The sequence below is a fragment of the Macrobrachium nipponense genome, chromosome 42, assembly GCF_015104395.2.
Source record: "Macrobrachium nipponense isolate FS-2020 chromosome 42, ASM1510439v2, whole genome shotgun sequence".
In the NCBI taxonomy this organism is placed as follows: Eukaryota; Metazoa; Arthropoda; class Malacostraca; order Decapoda; family Palaemonidae; genus Macrobrachium; species Macrobrachium nipponense.
Genome location: NC_061103.1, coordinates 11,786,089 through 11,807,800, shown reverse-complemented (window position 1 = coordinate 11,807,800; position 21,712 = coordinate 11,786,089). Strand labels below are relative to the sequence as shown.

General features: G+C 39.5%; 1 protein-coding gene across 1 annotated transcript in view; it reads left to right on the top strand.

Annotated features, from left to right (window-relative positions):
* The window catches only part of LOC135213267 (FMR1-interacting protein NUFIP1-like), an 80,990-nt gene extending 71,492 nt beyond the window's left edge, over positions 1-9,498 (top strand). Inside the window, 3 exon segments of the mRNA XM_064247248.1 lie at positions 7,651-7,926; positions 7,929-8,268; positions 8,509-9,498. Coding sequence (XP_064103318.1) covers positions 7,863-7,926; positions 7,929-8,268; positions 8,509-9,475 — 1,371 coding nt within the window. The 5' untranslated portion in view covers positions 7,651-7,862 and the 3' untranslated portion in view covers positions 9,476-9,498.
* Positions 9,499-21,712: the final 12,214 nt, after the last annotated feature.

Genomic DNA, 21,712 nt, shown 5'->3' with positions numbered 1-21,712 from the left:
TTGAAAATAAGGGTTCTTCTAGCCAGCGTTCATGTCTCCTAAGCCTTGAAGGAGGCAAACCGGAGATCCTAAGGAGCTGAGTGGGGTTTACCCACGGGAAGTTGCCCCTCAACCAAGCCTGTAGTGTGTGGATCCCAGGTCTCAGAGGACGGCCAGTGGAAAGGCATCCAACTCGGTGTGCACACTTTCAAATTCTGGGGGACCTTTTCACCAATAGAGAAGTTTGTGTTGGGGAAGACTTCACACGAGATCACTTTTCCTCAAGGCCAGTTGGCAAAGAAAAATCCTACTAAACTCCTTTATGTTCTCAATCACTCACGAGATCAAAGTGGACCTCTAGTGGTGGCTCATAGAAGGAAGGTTTGCAGATGTTGGGGCACCATTCTGGAGAATGTAGAATTATTGGGAATATTGTCCAGATCATGTAGAAGTATTGGGAATGTTGTCCAGATTAGAAAAGAACTTGGCCATGTTCTTCTCCTCTGGGCCCACGACAATCACACCAAGATTGTCACAAGATTTATTCAAGGGAAATTAAACATCATCGCAGATGATTGAAGTTGTTGCTAACAGGTCCTACCGACGGAGTGGATACTGAATCCACAGGTATGCACTGACCTGTGGAAACGGTTGGGGAAGCTGTTGATAGATCTGTTTGCAACAATGAGGAACCATCGACTACTGCTGTATTGTTTGCCAGCCCCAGATCCTCTCGTATGGGCAACAGATGCGATGATCTGGGATTGGTTGGGTCTTAGACGTTTATGCATTCCCACCTTTCAGTATGGTGAAGGATATAATAAACAAATTCTGATCGCACGGCAACCTCTTGATGATGTTTTTAGCCCGCTTCTGGCCTCAAAAACAATGATTTCCAGATCTCCTCAACCTTCTTGTAGATTTCCCAAGATTTCTACCACAGAAACAGTCTATTCAAGCAACCACATAACAACCGGTTCCACCAAGGACAATCCACTCTAGCTCTCAGATTGCTTGTCAGAGCAAAAAGCTTTTCAAGACCAGCTGCAGAGGCAGTTGTCAAAGTGTAGGTGCCAGTCTTCCAATAACGTTTATCAGTCCAAGTGGGCAGTCTTCCGTTTGTGTCGTCTGGCAGTTTCACATGAGGAATCTCCAGCTCTTCCTAAAGATAACTGGAAGGGGAAAAAATTTCCAGACTCATTTGTGTTCCAGGCAATATCTGAAGTAAAGGAGGACCTGTCTTGGTAAAGATCAAAAGACAGGCTATTAGAAGGGAAGTCCCTTCTCTTCCTCTGAGCCCCAACCTGGTATTCTATTCAGATACGTCCAATCCAGGTTGGGGAGACACGGAGTATTGGGGACATCCCATGGGAGAGTGGCACATCAATTAAAGAATTGATGGCTATCCACTGGGTGCTCTTGGAGTTTGCGGACCTGGTCCGCAATAAAGTAGTAACTGTCTGCTCGGACAGCCCTCTCTTACATCAAGAAATAGGGAGGAACGCATTTTTTCTCTCTGTGAAGCGACAAGAAAACCTTCTGTTATGGACAGATAGGAACCACACCAGAATCCTAACAAAGTTCATACGAGGAAAATTCAGTCTCCTGGCGGTTGAATTAAGCTGCAAGAAGCAAAATCTTCCCACAGAATGGTGTTTTTTTTTAGCAGAACTAGCTCCTTCTGATAGGAACTCTGGACGGCAACTACAGTCAAGTGCAAACCCTGTTCTATCAGAGCCAGAAGTGCTTTGTTGCAGGGAGAAGAGTGGAACTCTGTCCGGCTAGATGGTCTGGTATTTCCTAGAACCAGAAGCCCAGACCAGATTTAACCCAAGATGTTATGGCAAGTACATATATGTCTCGTCCTCGGATTAGGACATCTTGCCATTTACCCTAATGGTCTTTTTCTTCTGAAACACTGATTTAAAAGGAGCATTTGCATCTTTTTAGCAAAGCTAATGACATTAAGTACAACCTCTACCTCATTATCTTTCAAGAGCTATATATCTCATACTCTTATGTCCATTTCACATTCGACCTACGGGTAGTGTGATCATTCATCTTTTCTCATGACATAAGAGAATTTTTTGGAAAAGTGCTAAAATTTAGGCAGTACCTTGAAAATTTTAATTACTGGCATGGTATCAAGGAAGAAAGCATAGGATTCCCTCCTATTGTCCGAACCTTCACCTGCTTGTGAAGGATCGAAGTTTAGGGAGCGAAGAGGGTACAATGTACCCAGACCACCCGATACTTATAGTGGATGGGTTGTGGGTTTTACTAGAGTGTAGGTGACATAATAATCTGGTTGTTTTTTGTTATGGTATTGTGCCCAGAGCAAGGGCAAATTGTAGTCCTTGTGAGCATCAACCAGAGGCAGTCTCTACTGCAAGCTCTCTTAACTAACAAGGAACGACAAGCATTGTTTCAATGCTAGCAACTTATCTATTTCTAATTCATTACATGACTTAACGTTTTAGAGTAGTTATGTCCATTTATCCCACCTCCTGTCAATGTGGGAGTCAGCTATGTAATTAGTGGGTAAGTTCCATAATTAAAAATTATGTTTTTATAGTAAAACAAGGTTTTAATTATACTTACCCAGTAATTACATGATCAGAGCCCTCCCTCCTTCCTGCTGATGGACATAAGCATAAACGGAATGAGCTAATTGGCTGTGTTGTTCCTAACCTTCTCGCTAGGTGAGCAAGACTGTGTCACCTACACACTTATTGGTGTTGCTACCGCGAATTTTGAATCTATATTGCTGCGAATAACAGAAACCATAGCTATGTAATTACAGGGTAAGTATAATTAAAACCTTGTTTTATTTTAAAAGCATCATTTTTCTCCGCCATTTTTTGCGGTAGAGTTGTATCCATGTTGTTGATGCACAATAATTTAAAGTTATTTGCAGTGTGAACATTTTTTTTTCTCAGCCTTAGCTACAACTACAGTTTAAATTTAGCAGTACTACTATATTTCCTTGACAATATTTTCTCCATACCAAATAAAGGTACAGTAGTGCCTCAGGATACAAATTTATCCGTTCCGAAGCGGCCTTCATAACCTGATTTTTTCTTATCTTGAACTACGTTTTACAGTGGTCCCCCCATATTCGCGGGGGATGCGTACCAGACCCCCCCACGAATAGTTAGAATCTGTGAATGTTTGGAACCCCTATAAAAACACTAAAAACAGCCTATTTTGTTAGTTAAAACTTAAGAAAAACCACTAAAAATGTTCATACTTGGTTTTTTTAATAGTTCTATCACACAAAAAGTGCATTTTATGATGAAATTGATAACAAAACCAGGAATTTGTGGATATTTCTAATAGAAAAAATACTGCGAATGCGCAAATTTTCCGCGAATAATGCAGGGAAAACGTTCCGAGAGAAATCTGCGAATGTGTGAGTCCGCGAATCCGGAGAACACGAATACTGGGGGATCACTGTATATGTAAATTGCCTAATTCGTTCCAAGCCCTACAAAAACACCACAGTAAATTTTATAATAAAGCTAAATTGACCAATAAACAATGAAATACAACAATTTGCACCATTCAATACATAACATAACCTTTATTGTAGTACGTAACTGTAAATAAAGTGTATTAGTGTACATGGTACAAGAAATACTTTACGTACATGTACGTACATATGTAGTAAAATGTGGAACCTTACCTTTTGAGTGAGGCGATCTCCGAAGTGGCGACAGAGGAGGACAAATGGCAGAAACATGAACACTTAACTTTACGAAACATTAAAAAATGGCAGAAAACATTAACACTAAACTTTACGAAACACATTAACAAATGGCAGAAAACATTAACACTTCTTGATTATCTCCATCTTCATTCTCCATAGAAAGCATCCTCTTCTTTCTGTGAACTTCAGCAACATTCTTGGGACCCATGGGTAATAACGAAAGTAATTAAGTTCACACACAACACGATAAAGTAACTTACAGTACAACGAAAGCGAAGTCACTAACACGAATTTACGTTAACAAACGAAATACGTATATGTGAACAAACAAATTCCATTGTTTACGATAACACTGGCAAAAAATGGTCAAGGAACGCCTTTACATAGAGGCATGAGGCTGACCAATAGAAGAGCAGGATCTTATGGTAGTGACTAGCATCAGGAACCAATGGGAGAGCGGGAGGATGGTGGCGAGTCTACTCAGTTGACGGCGCATGAGTTTTAAAATTGTTCTCGGTGGTCCGGGCGAATCTCGGACTTTAGCCTTTCGCAACCTGAATTATTTTCGCATACAGAAGCAAAAAAATCTTCGTCTTTGCTTTCGTAACTTGGATTTTTCGTAAGTAGGAACTTTCGTAACTTGGATTTTTCGTAAGTAGGAACTTTCGTATGTCGAGGTTCCACTGTATATTGTAAAAATATATGTCCTGTTCTACTTAATTAACATTATTTGTAACATAACTACAGTAAGTTTTTACTACCATACGATGGCTGAAATGCAAGCAAAGCAGTTACAGTGGGCCCCCTGTATTCGCGTTCTCCGGATTTGCGGATTTCTCTATGGACCATATCTACTCATTATTCGTGGGAAATTCGCGGTATTTTCCTATGAAAACTATCCAGAAATCCTTTCCCTAGTTTTACCTACAAAAAAATTAGGGTAACCTTGTCCTTCTTTGCCTTGAATCCAGAAGGCTTAGCTTCATCCTTCATTATGTCTGGGAAGACCATCTTTTTCCAGAGCAGGTCAGTCTTGTTGATATTGAACACCCGTTCTTGACGGTATCCTTTCTCCGGAAGAATCTTCTTGAAGGTCTCAGGATATTTCGTTGCCACCTCTTTGTCTGCCGATGCTGCTTCCCCATATAGGAAAACAGACTTTAGGTGGAACCACTTCTGGAACCGGTGAAACTATCCTTTGCTTGCCATGGCGTAAGCAACCTTCTCCATACTGCAGTCATCACAAGTTGGTGGTTGCCTGTGATCTACCCCTCCTGTTGGTTCTTTTAGCAGGACAGGTAGACTGCCCCCTTTCCTTACCTGGTCGTCAAACCCCCTCTGTTTTGCCAAGAGGTATGAGGCGGACAGGAAGAATTCCAATGAGCGTTTCTCTTTCTCGGAATTTGGCTAAAAGGGTTGGTATTTCAAGATCAATCCTCGGATCATCTTGTCATACACTTCATACACTTGAGTAGTTGAGGAAAGGTGTCATCATTGTCGTTCTCGTCTTCATCCTCATCGTTGTCTTCTGCCGCCTCCTCCCCTTCTTCTAAGACTTCATCAGTATAAGAAAAAGAAGGTGGCCTCTCCAACCCCTAAGAAGCCCTACCATTGGACTTCAAAGAGAAGCAGTTGGATCTCCTGTAATCTTTCCTAATCCTTTGGGAGTAGGACCAGTTACACTTACCGCTGGGTATAGAGTTTCAAGGGCCACAGGAGTGCAGACTTTGCTTCATGCTCCTACCACTGGGTCTAGAGGTTCTGTCTCTAGAACTAGTGCTACGTCGGAGGGGCTCGTTTGCAAGACACCCCAAATGTACAAACCTTTATGGAGGATTGTGAAAGAAAAATCAATCCAGAAAGACATTTCCCTGTCCGGATTCTAGTGCAGGGCGCAAGTCAAATAGTGACTTGCCCCTGCCTGTCAACACTACTATTAGTATTCCTACAGGTTCAATGAAGATGTGCCTGTCTCTTGAGACAGAACATCAGGAAGTCTGAGAGGAGGTCCTCTGTGCAGTCTTCTTCACGTGAGGTTTCAACCAATGTATGGCAAGACGTTGCAAGTTCTTGTCAAGCAATGTCATATTCAACTTTTCCCAACTCTAAGTCATGTTTGCACGAATGAACCAGTTTGGTGGAAATGAATACACTGTCTGACGGGTAAGATCCTCTGGTCTGCTCTCATCAAGAAGCATTTTCACCGAGGTGGAGACATCTTCCTAGACTTGCATTGCCATCATCACCACGGGTTGATAATTGCACACAAATTGGCATCTCCCGATGGTTCTGCCAGTATGACGGGCGAGAACATCCAATCCTCCTCTCCTGTTCCCTATGCTTCCTGGGTTACATTGGAATGGGTGAGGCAGATAAGAGGAACTCTACAAAAAATTTTCCCCAGAGTTCAGCTGCGAGAGCCTATGTTCTTGGTTCAATCTCTTCCTCTTTATCTAAAATATTCATCAGACACCAGTCATAAGCATAGAGCTAGTTATGATTTCTGGTTCAGCAATGTCGTGACGAGGCACTAGAATTCAAAGTTCACAAATGAATGTTGCTCTGCAACAATTACACTACTGTATTGTCTTGCTCTCTTGTGGTGCTTCGAGGTGTTCCACCTCTAGGCCCATGTTCTAAATTTTGCCGTTCTTTAAACAATTTGATTCATCTATGTATGATTCTCTCCGGTTTATTTAGCTTTCTTGATATCTCTCCAACAGGAACTTGCACCGTATGCAGTGCAATAATTCTCTCGCTCATCGAGGGATGTTTCTTAGACCGATAAATGACACATTGACATTATTGCTTTTGATGTTATGTGTACGGGACTCTAGAGTGAGGTCGCATGTTCACACTGTTAGGATTTTTTTTTTTTTTTTAATAGCAATTTTGTGGGGATTTCTAATGTTTTCTGTAAAATTTAACAAATGGAATAGTTCAACTACCTTCAACTTAATATTGAAATGATAATTTAAGGACTATTCCAAGGAATATTTTGGACTGGAAGATAGATGTGGTCATGAGGACCACATTCATGTCACTTCCTTGTCCTTCTACTGCTCTTCCTTCGGGCTTAGAATAGGACTTGAACCTACACTTGCTGGACTGGCGCCTGGTGTGGTAAGCCTACACATCGAGCTTCCTTTCTATTTTTCTTGTTAGAATCATAGAACCAATCCCACTCCTTCCTCTAGCAATGGGTGAGGAAGGAGACTGGCAATAAGGCAAACCCTTCTTGGATCTTTGCATTAATGCCTCCAACTCTTAATATTCTTCCCAGTCTATTTTGTATGAGTTATGATTCCTCACTCATTTCGAAAAGGCCCAGAAGTCTGACTCTTGATCTTGTAGTTCTTATGCTCTGATCAATTTGTTAGAGGCAGGGCACTCTTCCTCACTCTTTCGACCAATAGCAGCCCAGGTGTGCTGAACCCCAGTCAGTTCTAGAGCCTCACTCAGATTCCTCTCTCCAATAAGTGTCTTCCTACTGTAAAGGAGGAAGGGTTTGCATATCTTGTAGGAACAAATTACAATTTTTTAAAAGTAAATTGTATTTTTCCTAACTATACAAACCTAGGTCCTTTACACTAATGCCCACCTCATGCCACCCCTCAATCTGAAACCTTGGCCGAAAGGCAAAGTGGAATGTTTACATCCAGGAAGGTGGGTATCTCCACCTACCAGACGGTACATACTGCCTAACACCTAGTTCAAGAGTTTTAACGGCGTGTGTTCCAGCTTTGCTGTAAAGCAATTCCTAATGTAAAGGGCCTCAGGTTTGTATAATTAGTAAAAATACAATTCAATTTTTAAAATTTTGATGTGTATATTTTGTGAAACAGAAGTAGTTTATATTGTTCTTATTTTTATATTAGGTTAAGTATTTATGAATGTATCATGCATCCCAATATTTAATTTTGATTCACTATTGTAAATCACATAGGTCTTCTTCTTGCCAGGTTTAAATTGAGAGGATCTACAAGACGTTTACTAATAAATGATGCAGGGTAGCTCATACATTATGAATGAATGTGAGAATATGGCTGGACCACCTCCAGGATATCACCATGGGCCTTCTCCAGAAGGAACTATGAATCATCAGTACTATGGTCAACATGCTCTTATCAAGGCTATTCATCTGTAGTCCAGAATCAATGGTATCAATCTGGATATGGCTATACACATAATCGTAAGCCCATTGACATGTGGGCCATGCAATCGTACATTTTACAGTCAGCAAAGATGGATGAGCATGTAAAGGAACATGTAGATTGTCCTTTCCCAGAATGTAAACTGAGTGCTCATATCAAAGTTATTGACCAACACATTAATAACCAGCATATGCTCATCAATTTTGAAGCCCTTCAGATAGATGATGAAACTTGGATTGCAGAACGTAAAAAGCGATTTCCAACATCTCAGAGGGCAGAGCTGCGAAGAGCAGAACAGATGGCGAAACTGAAGAGAGGAGAGAAATTAGGTGTTAATAAAAAGCCCTTCAATAAAGATAAGAGTTTCAGGAACAAGAGAGGGAGAGAGGGAAAACAAATTACAATAAAGATACAAAATGTCAAAATGCACCCAAGTGAGGTTGATAGTGTACACACAAGTGGATGAAAAGTCATCCAAATCAAGGGATTCTATAGAAGCAAAGAAAACTGGCCTCAGGGACGGTGCAGAAAGAGGAAAAGAACAATTTTGGAGGTAATGTAGAAGTAAAAAGGGCAAACTTTGAGGACAGAAGGTCAAAAAAGAGGCCAAGACTAGAAAACCCTCCTAGACCAACCATAGATGTAGATCTTTATGATCATATGAAGAAGCGTTAGGTGTACACCTTTTAAAGGGACCAGACACTTTTACGAAAGTGTCGGGGAGGTGAATTACTTTTCTTTAAATAATTTAAGCAAAAACTCACCGGAGAAAGAATTTGTCATCAGTGATGATGAAGAGTGGGAGGAAGAGAAGAAAATTGATGGAAAAATGGTATTAGGTGGTGCCTTGGGAACACTGATGGGTGCTTATTCTGACTCAGAAGATGAGGTAGCAGATGAACCAAATATTAAAGTCAACAATAAGGATTTCGTAGCAACAACAGAGCAGATGTCTGAACCAAAAAAGGTAACTGAGAATTTAGTAAATCAGAGTTCTAAAGAAGAAAATTCAAGGGCTAGAACTAAGCGAAGACCCAGAACCCATAGTAAGAGAAGTAAAAAGCCAATAAATATTCAAAGAAGACCAAGGAGAAGGAAGCCACTTTTGGAGAGACTTCTCCAAGCTGACATCATTCATGAAAGAAACATCATTCTGCAGTGTGTACGGTACATAGTGGAAAATAATTTCTTTGATGACAAGGTTATAGGAAAGGCAAATATAGAGTCAGGATTTCAGAAAGGACAGAATGATTCAGAAATAATTGATTCATTAAAAGACAAAAGCCATAATACTAGAAATATACCAGATAATGAAGTCATTTCCAGTAATGATAAACTTACCGATAATCTGTCTGAGGATCAGTGTTTAGAATCTAGAGTTTTGGAGCAGAATGATAATATTGAAGGTAAATCAGAAATAGATAACAACAGTCAGCATTGTAAAATTGCAGTATCTATTGCTAGTAATGATGTATCTGTATTGGTTAAGGAAGAACTTATTAATGACAACAAATCTCCCAGTCATGTTTCAGATGTTGAGAAAAGTGTAAGACAAAATAGTAATGAACTGCACGACAAACCAGGGGACAGTGAATGTAATGATTCTGTTACATTTAATTCGGCAAGGGAATAAAGTATCACACAGTAAATGAAGAACTAGATGGAATTATTTTCTCCTACAGAAAATTTTATACTTGTGGTAATCTTGAAAACATTTGCTGTGGGGCCACTATTTGGAGTGCTCTGTAGACTAAGGGCAAAGGATCTAGTGATATGCATTCGGAGAAGCAATTTAAAAATGGATGTTAAAAACTAAGCAACTTTCAAAAGATTTGTAAAAGTGTTAATATTCTTTTTAATGTTGTTTGTTAACTTTTTTTTTCAAGTACCAGAATATATAGGTTTGAACTTGCTGAAATTTTGTTTGATGCCCTTATTTGTTTGTGTAAATGTGTTTGTGACGTTCTAACTATTTTGCAAGTTGCCATGCTAAGTGAAATAATAGAGTACAGTAGAGTCACAAAATCATTGTAGTAATTAGTACAGGGAGTTTGTATTGATATGCATCTTTAGAATTGGCAATTGTGATGTTTTCAAGTGTTTGGAGTCAGGTCTATAGTACTGCAAAATTAGGTCTTTATGTAATGCATTTAGTAAGAATTTATGAAAATGGACATAATTCAGAAAATTTACAAAGGCAGGAGTTGCAAAGATTAAATATTTGTTTAGAGCCATATTGTGCATTTTACAGTGTACACAGGTCTTACATCACTGGTTTTACTGTTATATGTGTACAGCTAGTTTTAACTATCCATGAACAAAGGATATGTTACAGTGGAATACTGTCACCTTTGGTATTTGCCAATATCGAAGATTGTATAGTGAAGCTTGTGGCATTTTTCTGAATGCAAGAGCCATATGCATATTCAGCTTTCTATCATTACCCCAATCTAAACCTTAATTTCCACCTCCAACTACTTTTTTCCACTATACTTACTACAATCTATGATTATGCCAAATATCAAAGGTGCCAGTATTCCACTCTTAACACCCAACTAGTCATGTCATATTAACTTTGCATATCCTTCATTCATCGATATTTAAAACTAGCTTTACACATTTAATGGTAAAACCATACTTGAGAAAAGCAGAAATGATGAAGATAAAAAGTGGATGAAATGACACTGCTGCAGAAAAGATTGATGAGGTAGTGTTTCAGATATTTAATAACATTGATATCCAGTTCAGGTTCTCTTGAGTTGAAATATAGAGAAAGAATAAAACAATCAAATCAAATGATGGGTAAGCTGAGTAAGATTGCCAGTGAAGGTATGATAATAGTACATGTCTAGTATGATCTGTAGTGCTACATATATGGATAAGAACCATAGTATTTCAGTGATAATTTATCCTGAAAGATTTGTCCATTTAAGCAGTGCTAAAAAACAAAAAAACTTGAAGTCAGATGACAGGATAAGATTAGAAATGACACCATAATGAAAATTAGAGGTTTTATTCATAGTAATGATGAAAGGGAGATGGAGATGGTTCAGACATGGTCTAAGCACAACCTCAGGAAAACAGTTTATGATGGTATTAGCGGCTTGTCATTGCTGTTCTTCTGGTGAGGTGAGGACCCAGACCTACCTGGATGAGAACTATAAGATGGGAAGCTGGAGAACGGTGGAGATTTGTAAAAGTGAAAGCACAGAAAAGACATCAGTGACAGAATTGTACAGAGGCCCTCTGCATCACACAGTTTTGGAAGCATTTTCCTTTGTATTTGTTAGGTTCTTTTCATGTTTTCAAAAGTTCTTATCTTTTTAAGACAATGTGTATATGTTTCTATAGTGTATCTTTGATTCCTGTTTAAATGTACTGTATATTTTAAAACATTTTTCATACAATATTTTTCTTTCCAAAGACATAGAATACAGGAATAAAGTATGAATGTGTTAACTAAATTAAATTAAATTACAGTATAATTGACCCTTAAATTTTGCCGGTGTAAAAGTTTGCTCATTTGCAGTTTTCATAAATGATCAAATGAAGTATTTCCTAGAACCTGCAGAGGACTCACAAAGGGTAGAAATGTAATGAAAATTGACAAAGTTTAGTTGTCCATAAATGTGTAAAAGATTTTTACATATTGGTTTATTTTACTATTAAAATATATTACAGTATAAGTAAAAATTAAAAGTCATGTTTCATATGCTTACAAACCACAGACAGCATTGTTCACATTTGAGAAATATTTATTATTATTATTATTAATTTTGGTCTATCAGTCCTCCAATTTGACTGGGTGGTACTTATAGTGTGAGGTTCCGGGTTGCATCCTGCCTCCTTAGGAGTTCATCGCTTTTCATAATATGTGTGCTGTTTCTAGGAGCACACTCTTCTGCATGAGTCGTGGAGCTACTTCAGCCTCTAGATTTTCCAGATTCCTGTTCAAGGATCTTGGGATCATGCCTAGTGTTCCTGATAGGCAAAATGGTAATGAACAGTAAGAGAAGGAAAACCAACTTAAGCATGGCATGGATTGACTATAAGAAAGCCTTTAACATGATACCACATACATTGTTAATAGAATGCCTGAAAATTTATGGGACAGAGGAAACCACCATTAGCTTCCTAAAAAATACAATGCACAACTGGAATACAATGCTTACAAGCTCTGGAATAAGACTAGCAGAGGTTAATATCAGGAGAGGGATCTTCCAGGGTGACTCACTGTCCCCACTACACTTCATAGTAGCCATGATTCCCATTTTTCTCTCTTACTTTCCACCCTCTCCTAACCATTGATTCATTGTGCAAATGCAAGGTTTTCCTCCTATTACGCCTTTCAAATCTTTTTACTCTCAATATCTGTTTCAGCACTGAATGACCTCGTAGGTCCAAGTGCTTGGCCCTTGGCCTAAATTCTATATTCAGTTCAAGGATTTTCATAAAATCCTATAAGCAAAATGCAAATTTTGCAAGAATAGGTTTGGGATGACAAGTATCAGGGAGAAAGGCATCCTCAGGTTATTGCTTAGATTCAAAAGCTTGAAGTAGTTCAGCCTTTTCCTTAACCCAGTAACCAATCTACCATCATCTCTTCACTTAAATTTTGAAGCCAGTTGCACAACATCCTCAGCAGTATGAGGAATAAAATACCTCTGGAGGTGAGAAGTTTGACATTGGGACATTTACTGTATACTGGTGCTGCTGTTCAGCAAATCTGATTGTTATCGGCAGGAATTAGTACCAGGGATCAGCTGTGATAGCAAATGTTCTCTGTGTTAAAATACAACTTATGAAAAATTGACGAACAAGATATCCATTGATGGTTCAAGCCATAACTACTAGTAATGTTAGGAAACAAAAATCTACCATCAAGAACCACTCTTAAGGGAGAGAAATACCTGGCAGAAGCAGACATGCACAACAATGAACAGTATTCTAGTAAAGGAAGGACTAATTACCTAAAACGGGTTGTGTTGGTTTTATCATTGTTATATGAGGCCTTACATATAGTACATAACTTCCACGTAGCATATGCTGACACTCGTTAGATGTCTCAAAAGCGAGTCAAAAGTTACACCAAGTAAAGTCAAAGCTTCTACGTACAGGAGTTCACGTGGAGCTGCATACAATGCACATATGGTTGGAAATGAAGTTACCCAAGTATATGAAATATTAATTTTTCATTTAGTTACTTGAATAGTTACACAACTTTATTAAAAACAATTATCTCACAGTAATAAACAAATTGCTTTTGCAGTTCTCATATCTTTAGTGTGATGCGGTACAGATGTAAAATCATAAAACCAGTCCTATCCTGAAAGCATACAGCTCCTAGTGCTGCAAACTGTGGTAATAATGGGCCAAACAAAGCAAAGACCCTGCATTCTGCAGGCCATATACTGTGGTTGCATGTACAAGGTGGAAGCTGGTCACCGACCGGGCTGTTGGGACCTCGGGACGCATCAGTCTTTCTTTGACGCCTTAGAGAGTATTTCTCACTTTTGAGCTCTTTCCCAAGCCAGTTTCTTTTGTTGGCCCATGATTTGTTTGTGCTTCGCTCTCAGTGTTTGTGTCCTTTATCATGGATTCCACCAAGATTACCAGGCCCCTCCCCGTCAACGCATGTGTCCCGGTGTTCCAGGATTTCCATGTTCAAGGTTTTGCAGTAGGTGGCGTTCCAGTTTTTTAACTATCACTTAACTCTTGCCCAGAGTGTTGTTCCTGGCCTGTGTCACAGTGGAAGGCTTTCTACAAGAAGAGGGAACACTGTAGAGTATCTGCTTGTCCTTCTTTGGAAGGTTTCTTGCCTCCCCAAGTGGACAGTTTGGCGTCCCCTTCCAGAAATTTTCACTCTGCTACTTTTGATGCCCTGTCTCCTTCTTTTCTTCCATTGATTTGCCTTTGGAAGTATCTGTAGTTACAAGAATGATTTTGTGAATAACATGGCCCCCCTGTCTCATGGGAGGTAATCTCCCCCCTATGAGAGGTAGGAGGCGACTCTTATCTTCCTGTTCCAGGTATGGAATCGCACAAGATGGCAGTCGTTTATTAGATATGAAAATACAATTTATTTAAAATTTGTCATTTTTTCTTAAGGTGCAGATTAAATGAACAAATTAATGCATTTATATTTAACTGATGCGTTCCTGGGTTGTGCCTGTAAGGGTGGGATAATGAACAAACACCATAGGGAAACAATATGTCCCTGTGTGGTCTCTCTCTCTCTCATACTTTATTTTTATTGACATTACTTAATGCAGTACAGTAAGGCAGTTCCCGGCTTATGACAGGTTCCGCATACGACGTTCCGAGGTTTCAATGCTTTTCAATTATATTAATCAGAAATTATTTCCAGGTTTACGACCATGTTCCAGGGTTACAATGCCAATCTGACAGAAGAAATATGACTAAATGCAAAATAATCAATCTTTTTTTTTTTTTAATGCAATAAAAATGTAGTTAACATAGTTTTAGTACACCCAAAGCATTAAAAATAAGGGTTTCTTAGGATTTTAGACTATTTTCTGGCTTACGACGCGTCTCAAGAACGGAATCCTAAGAAACTAAACGAGAGCGAAAGAGAGAAGTTTCTGTGTGGGAGATACAGTTTTAGTATTAGTCCAGAAAGAAGGTCCCTCTTTATCATGTACGTTCGAAGGTCCTTTTACAATTTTAGAAAAGGGAAAATCTAAATTATTTAATCGATATGGGCAAGCACAGAGCAAAGTGGCTGCGTGTAAACTTGCTCGAGAAATATAACGAATGCCCCATGCCTGTAGTAACAGTGTCACAGAAAGAAATTAGTTTTTAGAAAAACACAGAGGTACTTAAGAATTTGGAAGCTTTTAATCAGAGTTTAGTTTAGAAAAGGAATCTTCAACCCGGAGGAAGAGGAGTAGAAGGACAAGGAGGGGGAAGGGGGAGAGGTCTGTCTCTCTCACATCCCCTCTCACCTCCAGAACTGCACACCATAGGCGAGATGCAACTTGTTCTCTTGAAGGAGCCAGGTAAGCAAACACAACTTGTTGAGCATCCACCACCAATCAAGGAAAAAGGAGTTCCAAGGCCCTGTGGGCCTACTCAAAGGAAGAAAGATATAAATGAGGTACTAATGAGACCGCATCTAGCTTCCAGTCCGCCATATTCTTCAGAGTGTGATGAAAGTACCAAGCTACTTGCACTGTTCACTCTCCGAGAGAGCATACATTGACATGGTCATCCTCAGAGGGAGTCAACCATAAATGTACAAAGTCCAAAATGCAGGAGATTGTGAAGGATTCGCACTCGTTAATAGATGCCGAATGATTGCACATCCGAGATGGAGTCACGATATAACACCCACCTTTTTGAAGGGTGATGTTAGAACGAACTATGCAAATCGTCTATCTTCTTTGCCAGTGCTGGAGGGAGACACGATGCGATCTTGGAAATCGAAACTGTCTGAAGATTCTCGCTAGGTGTGTACACTCTAGATGGGAGTCAAATGCCTTCTAGAGACTGAGGTCCCTATGATGGCAGAACAAAGAAGTTTCTTATCAATAGCTGAATCTCAACTAAGGAAAAAAAAATACTACTTTAGTGAATGACTAAGGCAAATGTGAACCTTCATCTTCATGGTTGAATCAGAGAGAAGTGAACTTTCACAATTCTGGTCATAGAAAAAGTCCGTCGATGACACCAACCAGTGAAGACTGCTCTAATCCTTGGCATGTTACAAAGGACTAAATAAATTATTCCCCTATTTCATTGCTGCTCAGCGAGAAAGTCTGTGCTTACAATGAGGCAGGAAGTCTTTTAGTCTTGAAACATAGGATTCTACTGCATGAAGAACTGCTTCTTGTGGGTTTGTATGAAAAACAAATTCTCAAAATGATAAATGTGTAGTAAAAGACATGAACCTTATGTGAGAATTCCGAGCGAACCAGAGACCTATGTCTGTGAAACAATACCAAGACAAACAGAATCTCAGAGAGAAAGAAGAACTTTACTCCTTGCTCAACATGGTAAATTGAGGTGCCTGTTCTTGCATTCCAGCCAGTCTTCCACCAGAGTGTTTGGAAATCACAGAAAACCAAAATACTGAGAACACCAGAAATTCCAAAGAATTCAATTGTTTAAGCAAGACTCCTGATTCTTTTAATAAAACAGTTATTGGGAATATTCTGGAATGCATTCACCTTATAGAACTATCGAGGGCACTACAGATACGTACACTTGAGCACCTGCATGTTAACCGAAACGAGAGGGAAAGAAACCTTGTTCGGTAATAATGTCGACCGTGTGGTGCTGTTGGTAAACACCACCACTTCTCAAAATTAAAACCAGAAACTCATGGAAGATCCAAAAGGCTGTTCCGAGTTTCAGGTTAAGAGAAGGTACTATTCATCTCGGTCACATACCAGAAGAACTAATTTATAGGTATGCGCCTATTACTGGGACGGTGCAACTGTTAACACACATGTCGCGAGGAGAATATACTAGTATACTCACAGGTTCCTGTTAATCGAGTGTCAGCCTAATTCTTCTTCATTCAAGAGACAAGAATAAGGACTGAAAGCAGACCTCTTTCAGTCTCTAATGAAGAGAGCCGGGGAGGCAGGGGCCGCAAGCAAGAAAAAACCTGGGAAGTTATACAACAAGTACTTCAATAAGGCTGCATAGCCCGATGGAGGGGAGCCTTGATCCATATCACCTTCTTCACCTTCTCCTTCCGACATAACAGGATAAATCCAAATCTTTAGTGTCTTGAGCAGAAGAATGCCCTCTCTTAAGAAGACTTAAAATGTCAGTAACTGACATTGAATCAGTGCTAGCGAAGGGTCCGTATTAAATGTAGGGCTAGCTTTGCGCAAACATTTGGAATCTAGCACCAAACGCATTGGGGAATATGCTGAGTGTTCCAAGGAAGGTAAAGCCCATCCATGTATGTACTGACTCTTGGGAGCTGCTAGGAGCTTGGCTGCTCTTAGGCATTTGGGCACCTCTGGGTGCTCCCAAGAGAGAGAGGAACGTATTGAGCAGACGAACGCCTGGATTTCTGCACAGGATGTTCTGGAGAAAAGCATTCTGGGGAATCCCAGAAACTACACAAAGGTTGCTGCAGTGGCTCTCTAAATCTTTTGCAAGTCACTGGTGGAGAGCGGACTGAGTCTGCCACAGGCCTTGTCAATGGCCGTAATTCATCACTGAAGTGGCACTAGTCTCTTCTTCTCAGGGCTGGAAGCCTCAGGACCTCAAGCAGCCTACTCACTTCTGTCTGGATGCCTTTACAATGATCATCCTTTGTCACGACCTGGGATGCTGCAACGGTCTGACTGAGGGGCGACTGCCTGTGGGCAGAACCCACCAACCTCCCTTTGGTCTCTGGTACGACTGCTCCAATGCATAAGGGAGTGCACCTCCTCCACTGACACTTCACTAACACTTTTTCTCTCCTCTTTGTCCGTAAGGACTTGCACTTCATTTGCTAAGTGTGTTGCTGTATCCACTATCAATCCCGTCTTGATGTCGAAATTACATACAATCTTCAACTCTAGGCTGACAGGGGGTCGGGTTTGAAAGCAAGGGAGCTTGGTAAAGGAGAGGGTTGAATAGTCAAAGGACTGGGAATAGTGACACAGCAGGAGTAAGCATAGAAACAATAGGAATATGATCATCGTTAGACTTGGCAGAACTATCTAGTCTTGCAATCTACTGTCTTAATCTCGGCTCTAGTGACCGCCTTACATTTTCTATCCGTCTAATTTTGTTAAATGAGAACCCACTCTGAACATTCATCACAGGTTCCCATTCATTCTATCACAAAAGTAGCACTAGTGTCAGACATACTGAAAATAACAAGTCAACAATCAAATGTCAAAATTTAGGTAAAAGTCCAAAGTTGAGAGCAAATGGTCTCGATAAGCAAATCTGACAAAAATACAAAGCCGTAGGCTACCAATACTTACTTCACCAAAAGAACTTACAAATGGAAAAGCATAAAAAATCCAAATTCTAAGTTGACCACTCACAACTGAACTTCAGTCCTCTATGACCTGAAAGTACCCTGAAAGTGGGCAGGGTCTAGTTCACCTACACCGTCACTAGCACTACTGCGCATTTCACAACTTTTAAGCTGCCGGCAAGTGAAACTGTGAGCAATGTAATTCTTGGTAAGTTATATGTATAAAATGAATGTTTAAAAAATTTCATATGGGCAGATATAAAATAAATGCAGAAACGGCTTTCCTGCCCCAGAAATAGATTTTTACCTACGTCAAAATCCCTTTTCCATAGATGCAAACAATTTTTACTGAATGTGCCATGTTTTCCATCCATTTAGATAGCTCACATTCCTAATCCAGAGACAGTACCAAGGAATGAGAGCTTGTGACAGGTGAGATAGGATTCTCCATAGCATAGAGTGCTACAGTTCCCAGCAGCTATTTGGCTCTCAATTTGATGTCCCTTAACTGGGCATAAAGGCATCCCATAGTACGGTATAAAGGCAGTACAGGCAGTCCCTGGGTTACGATAGGTTCGGCTTACGACGTTCCGAGGTTAAGGCGCTTTTCAATTACTATATTCATCAGAAATTATTTCCAGGGTTACGATGCCTACAACGCTGATCTGGCAAAAGAAATATGACACCAAAAACACAAAATAATCAATAATTGGAGGTTTTTTTTATGAAAAATGCAATAAGAATGCAGTTTACATTGTTTTGAATGCACCCAAAGCATTAAAAGTAAGGTTTTCTTAGGATTTTTGATGATGTCCCGGCTTACGACATGTCTCGAGAACGGAACCCCCGTCATAACCTGGGGACTGCCTTATACAATATTTTAGTCTACTAACATTAAGTTTATGTTTTCAGAGAATGTTTGCTTTTAACAGATTTTACAAATGGAAATATTTGTATGAAGTTTCCTGATTTAATTTATTTTAAGGATATGAAAAACATTGTACAGTTTACAGGTAACAGTTAATCCTGTTTTGAAGACTATTGTAGCTACAATATTACTGTACATACTGTAATTTTACAGATACTGTCATCCTTGCACGAGATGATAAGTCAACTGCCTGTGTGCGTGACATAGTGGCTTCAATTGTGCGAGATGCCTGGGCAAAAGCACAAGACTGGACAGTTGCATGGAAAACTGGAAAAACTCATCTAAATCAGTTGTTGAATCTCTAATCAACCTTCAAGAAGATGAACAAGTTGAGCCACTTGTTCATGAATCAGCTCTCCAGTTGCATACTTGCATTACAAAAAAATGGTATGCCAATATTATTTGATGAATCCTCCTTTTAATAGTGAAGGATCCAGTGACATCATACAGAATGCACATATACTGAATTATCATGATTTCCACTTCAATTTGAAAAATTCTTTTCAAGTAGTAAACTAGTCTTGTTTTATGATAACATCAAGTTACTTATACCTGTAGTATTATCATTGTAACATTACAGTACTATATCCTTTTGTTCTTTTCCAGCAAGCTTGTGTAAGCATTTTAAATGAATTGCTAGAAAATTTGATAAAAGTAGAAAAGCTACAAACTGGAAAAAAGTGAACAACCAACCTCTCTTCTCCACTCTCACCCTGCATCAAATGGGTATGTTTATTTGTTGTTGGTATTACAAGATGTCATTTGTTTATCATTCAAGGAAATAATACTCTTTTGAAATATATTTAATATTGGTAAGTTGTACAAAAATATATATTTTTAGCATGTTATTACTCTAATCAACTTTGTAATATTGTATATAATAGAGCCTCTAAAGGAGATAGGTGATGTTACCAGTGGGTGTGTAGTAGTGTTTAAATCAAATGAAAACTTTACTTGATCAGCTGATATGAAACCATGTTGATACTTGGCATTGCATTAAATTCCATACAATTTGCATCTAATGTGTAGTCACAAATGCTGGGTCCTGTGTCATAAGTGATGATATAATGTTCAGTGTAGATGTCAGCCATAACCCCAAGTTTTTTATCTTTTAATCCAGATTTTTCCTAATAGTGTTTTCCTTTATCCCAGAAATATTCACTTTGATATAGATTGTCATCTTCCCTGCTCACCCTTAAGAAGCTTTATTTCATTAGGGTATTTTTTATTGTGTAGTCATTCTTCTTGATTTTCTTCAATTAGCATCACCTAGTCTTTTGGCATGTATCACCCTATCTGTTCTGATACCATAGTCCCAGAAGATCTTTGTCACATCGTTTTCTATAACTCCCTCAGCAATAGTCACTGTTTTGTCCTCAAAGGATTTACCCTCCATGGTGTGTGCCAGCGCCCATGGTGACTAGACTGATATCAAAGAAAGGTATCTTTAGCCTGGTCTTGTAGCCGGGTATATGCCATAATGATAAACGCTATGCCAAGTGATAGAGTATATTGGACTCAAAGACAAGAAGGCATTTTGTCTTCTCTTCGGCCATTTTATTTTATGATCGGTCTGGTTAAAAGACCAAGAACCATTACTCTGTTGGTCAATGCAGGATGAACCTTTACCCAAATCCCATGACTTTTCGTCAGGGAAGTGGGCTAGTTTTGAGGACTCAACAGCAACTACCAAAAATAGGTTTTTCCTACGTCAAAACCTGAGGTCAGTACATGATAGGGTAACTGTTGGAATATGAAAGTGTGTGACCTTTCCTGTATTAAGGAGTCCAACATCCTTACCTTCTATAAATAATGATGTAAGATTACATCACCCTTCTAAGGATATCTAGCATTCATATCTCTGAGCAGGAGGAACAGTTAAGGGAGCTGATGCAGCACTTCAGTCTTATCATCATATGGAAACATTATAATTTGTTGCAAGTATAGAGAGCAAAGATATATCTGTTGCCTATATCAGTTTGTACAGCCACTACCTGCAGAGGAGTATGTAGAGAATAACATATTTGGGGATATCTCAACAGACATTTGAGATAGTTTGTATACTTAACTGTCTAACGATTGTTATTCTCCGAAGTAATATTCATATAACTGTTATGCTAATTATTGCTGTAATAGTTCTTAACTGCTTTTGCTGTTAACTATCATAATCATTGTTTACTTCCTGTATATACTATTTCTCAGTATTCAGTACTGAACTGTATCTTGTAACGTGAGGTTTGGATAATAAATACCAAGAGAAACCGCTGTGTTTGTTAAACCATGACTGGTGGCAGCAAGTCAGAATCCACGCCTACCGAACATAACGCTGTTGCAAAGGAGATTATGCTGAGTGTGTCTTTTGGGGATGATGTGTCTCCAATGTCTTGGCAGTCCTTTTCATCGCATTTCTCTTTAGTCAAGCAAGCAAACTTACTACGAGGGGTACCGTCTTGGCGCGACGCAGGATATCGGGCCCTCATTCTGAGATTACAATTTAGGGGACCAACAGCCAACTATGTGGAGCAACAGGCGCTACAGGACCCTGAGTGGGGTAAGGACGATGTTGCAATTATGGACAGACTTGCGCAGCGTATTCTCACGGCGGATGCAATTGAAGTAAGGATTCTGAGGTTTGAGGAATCTATACAGTTGCAGGGTGAGAGTCTGAGTGATTATATGACTCGTTTGCAACTGTTGGCAGGTCAAGCATTTGCTAAAGAACCAGCTGATATTGTACGGAAGCGTGTTGTATGGCGATTTCTCTCGGGGTTGCACGATGCAGATGTTCGATCCCAGTTGATTAGAGAGAAGTGGATGGAGTCAGAGAGACTGCCAAGTCGTATGATGAGGTGGTGAAAATTGCATTGGCAGCGTTGTCTACTAAACGAGCAACTAAAGCAACAGGACCTAGGAATCCCAGTGTCCATGTGAATAAAATTGAGGGTACGTCCAATGTTTGTTTGATGGAGGACACACCGGAAACTATG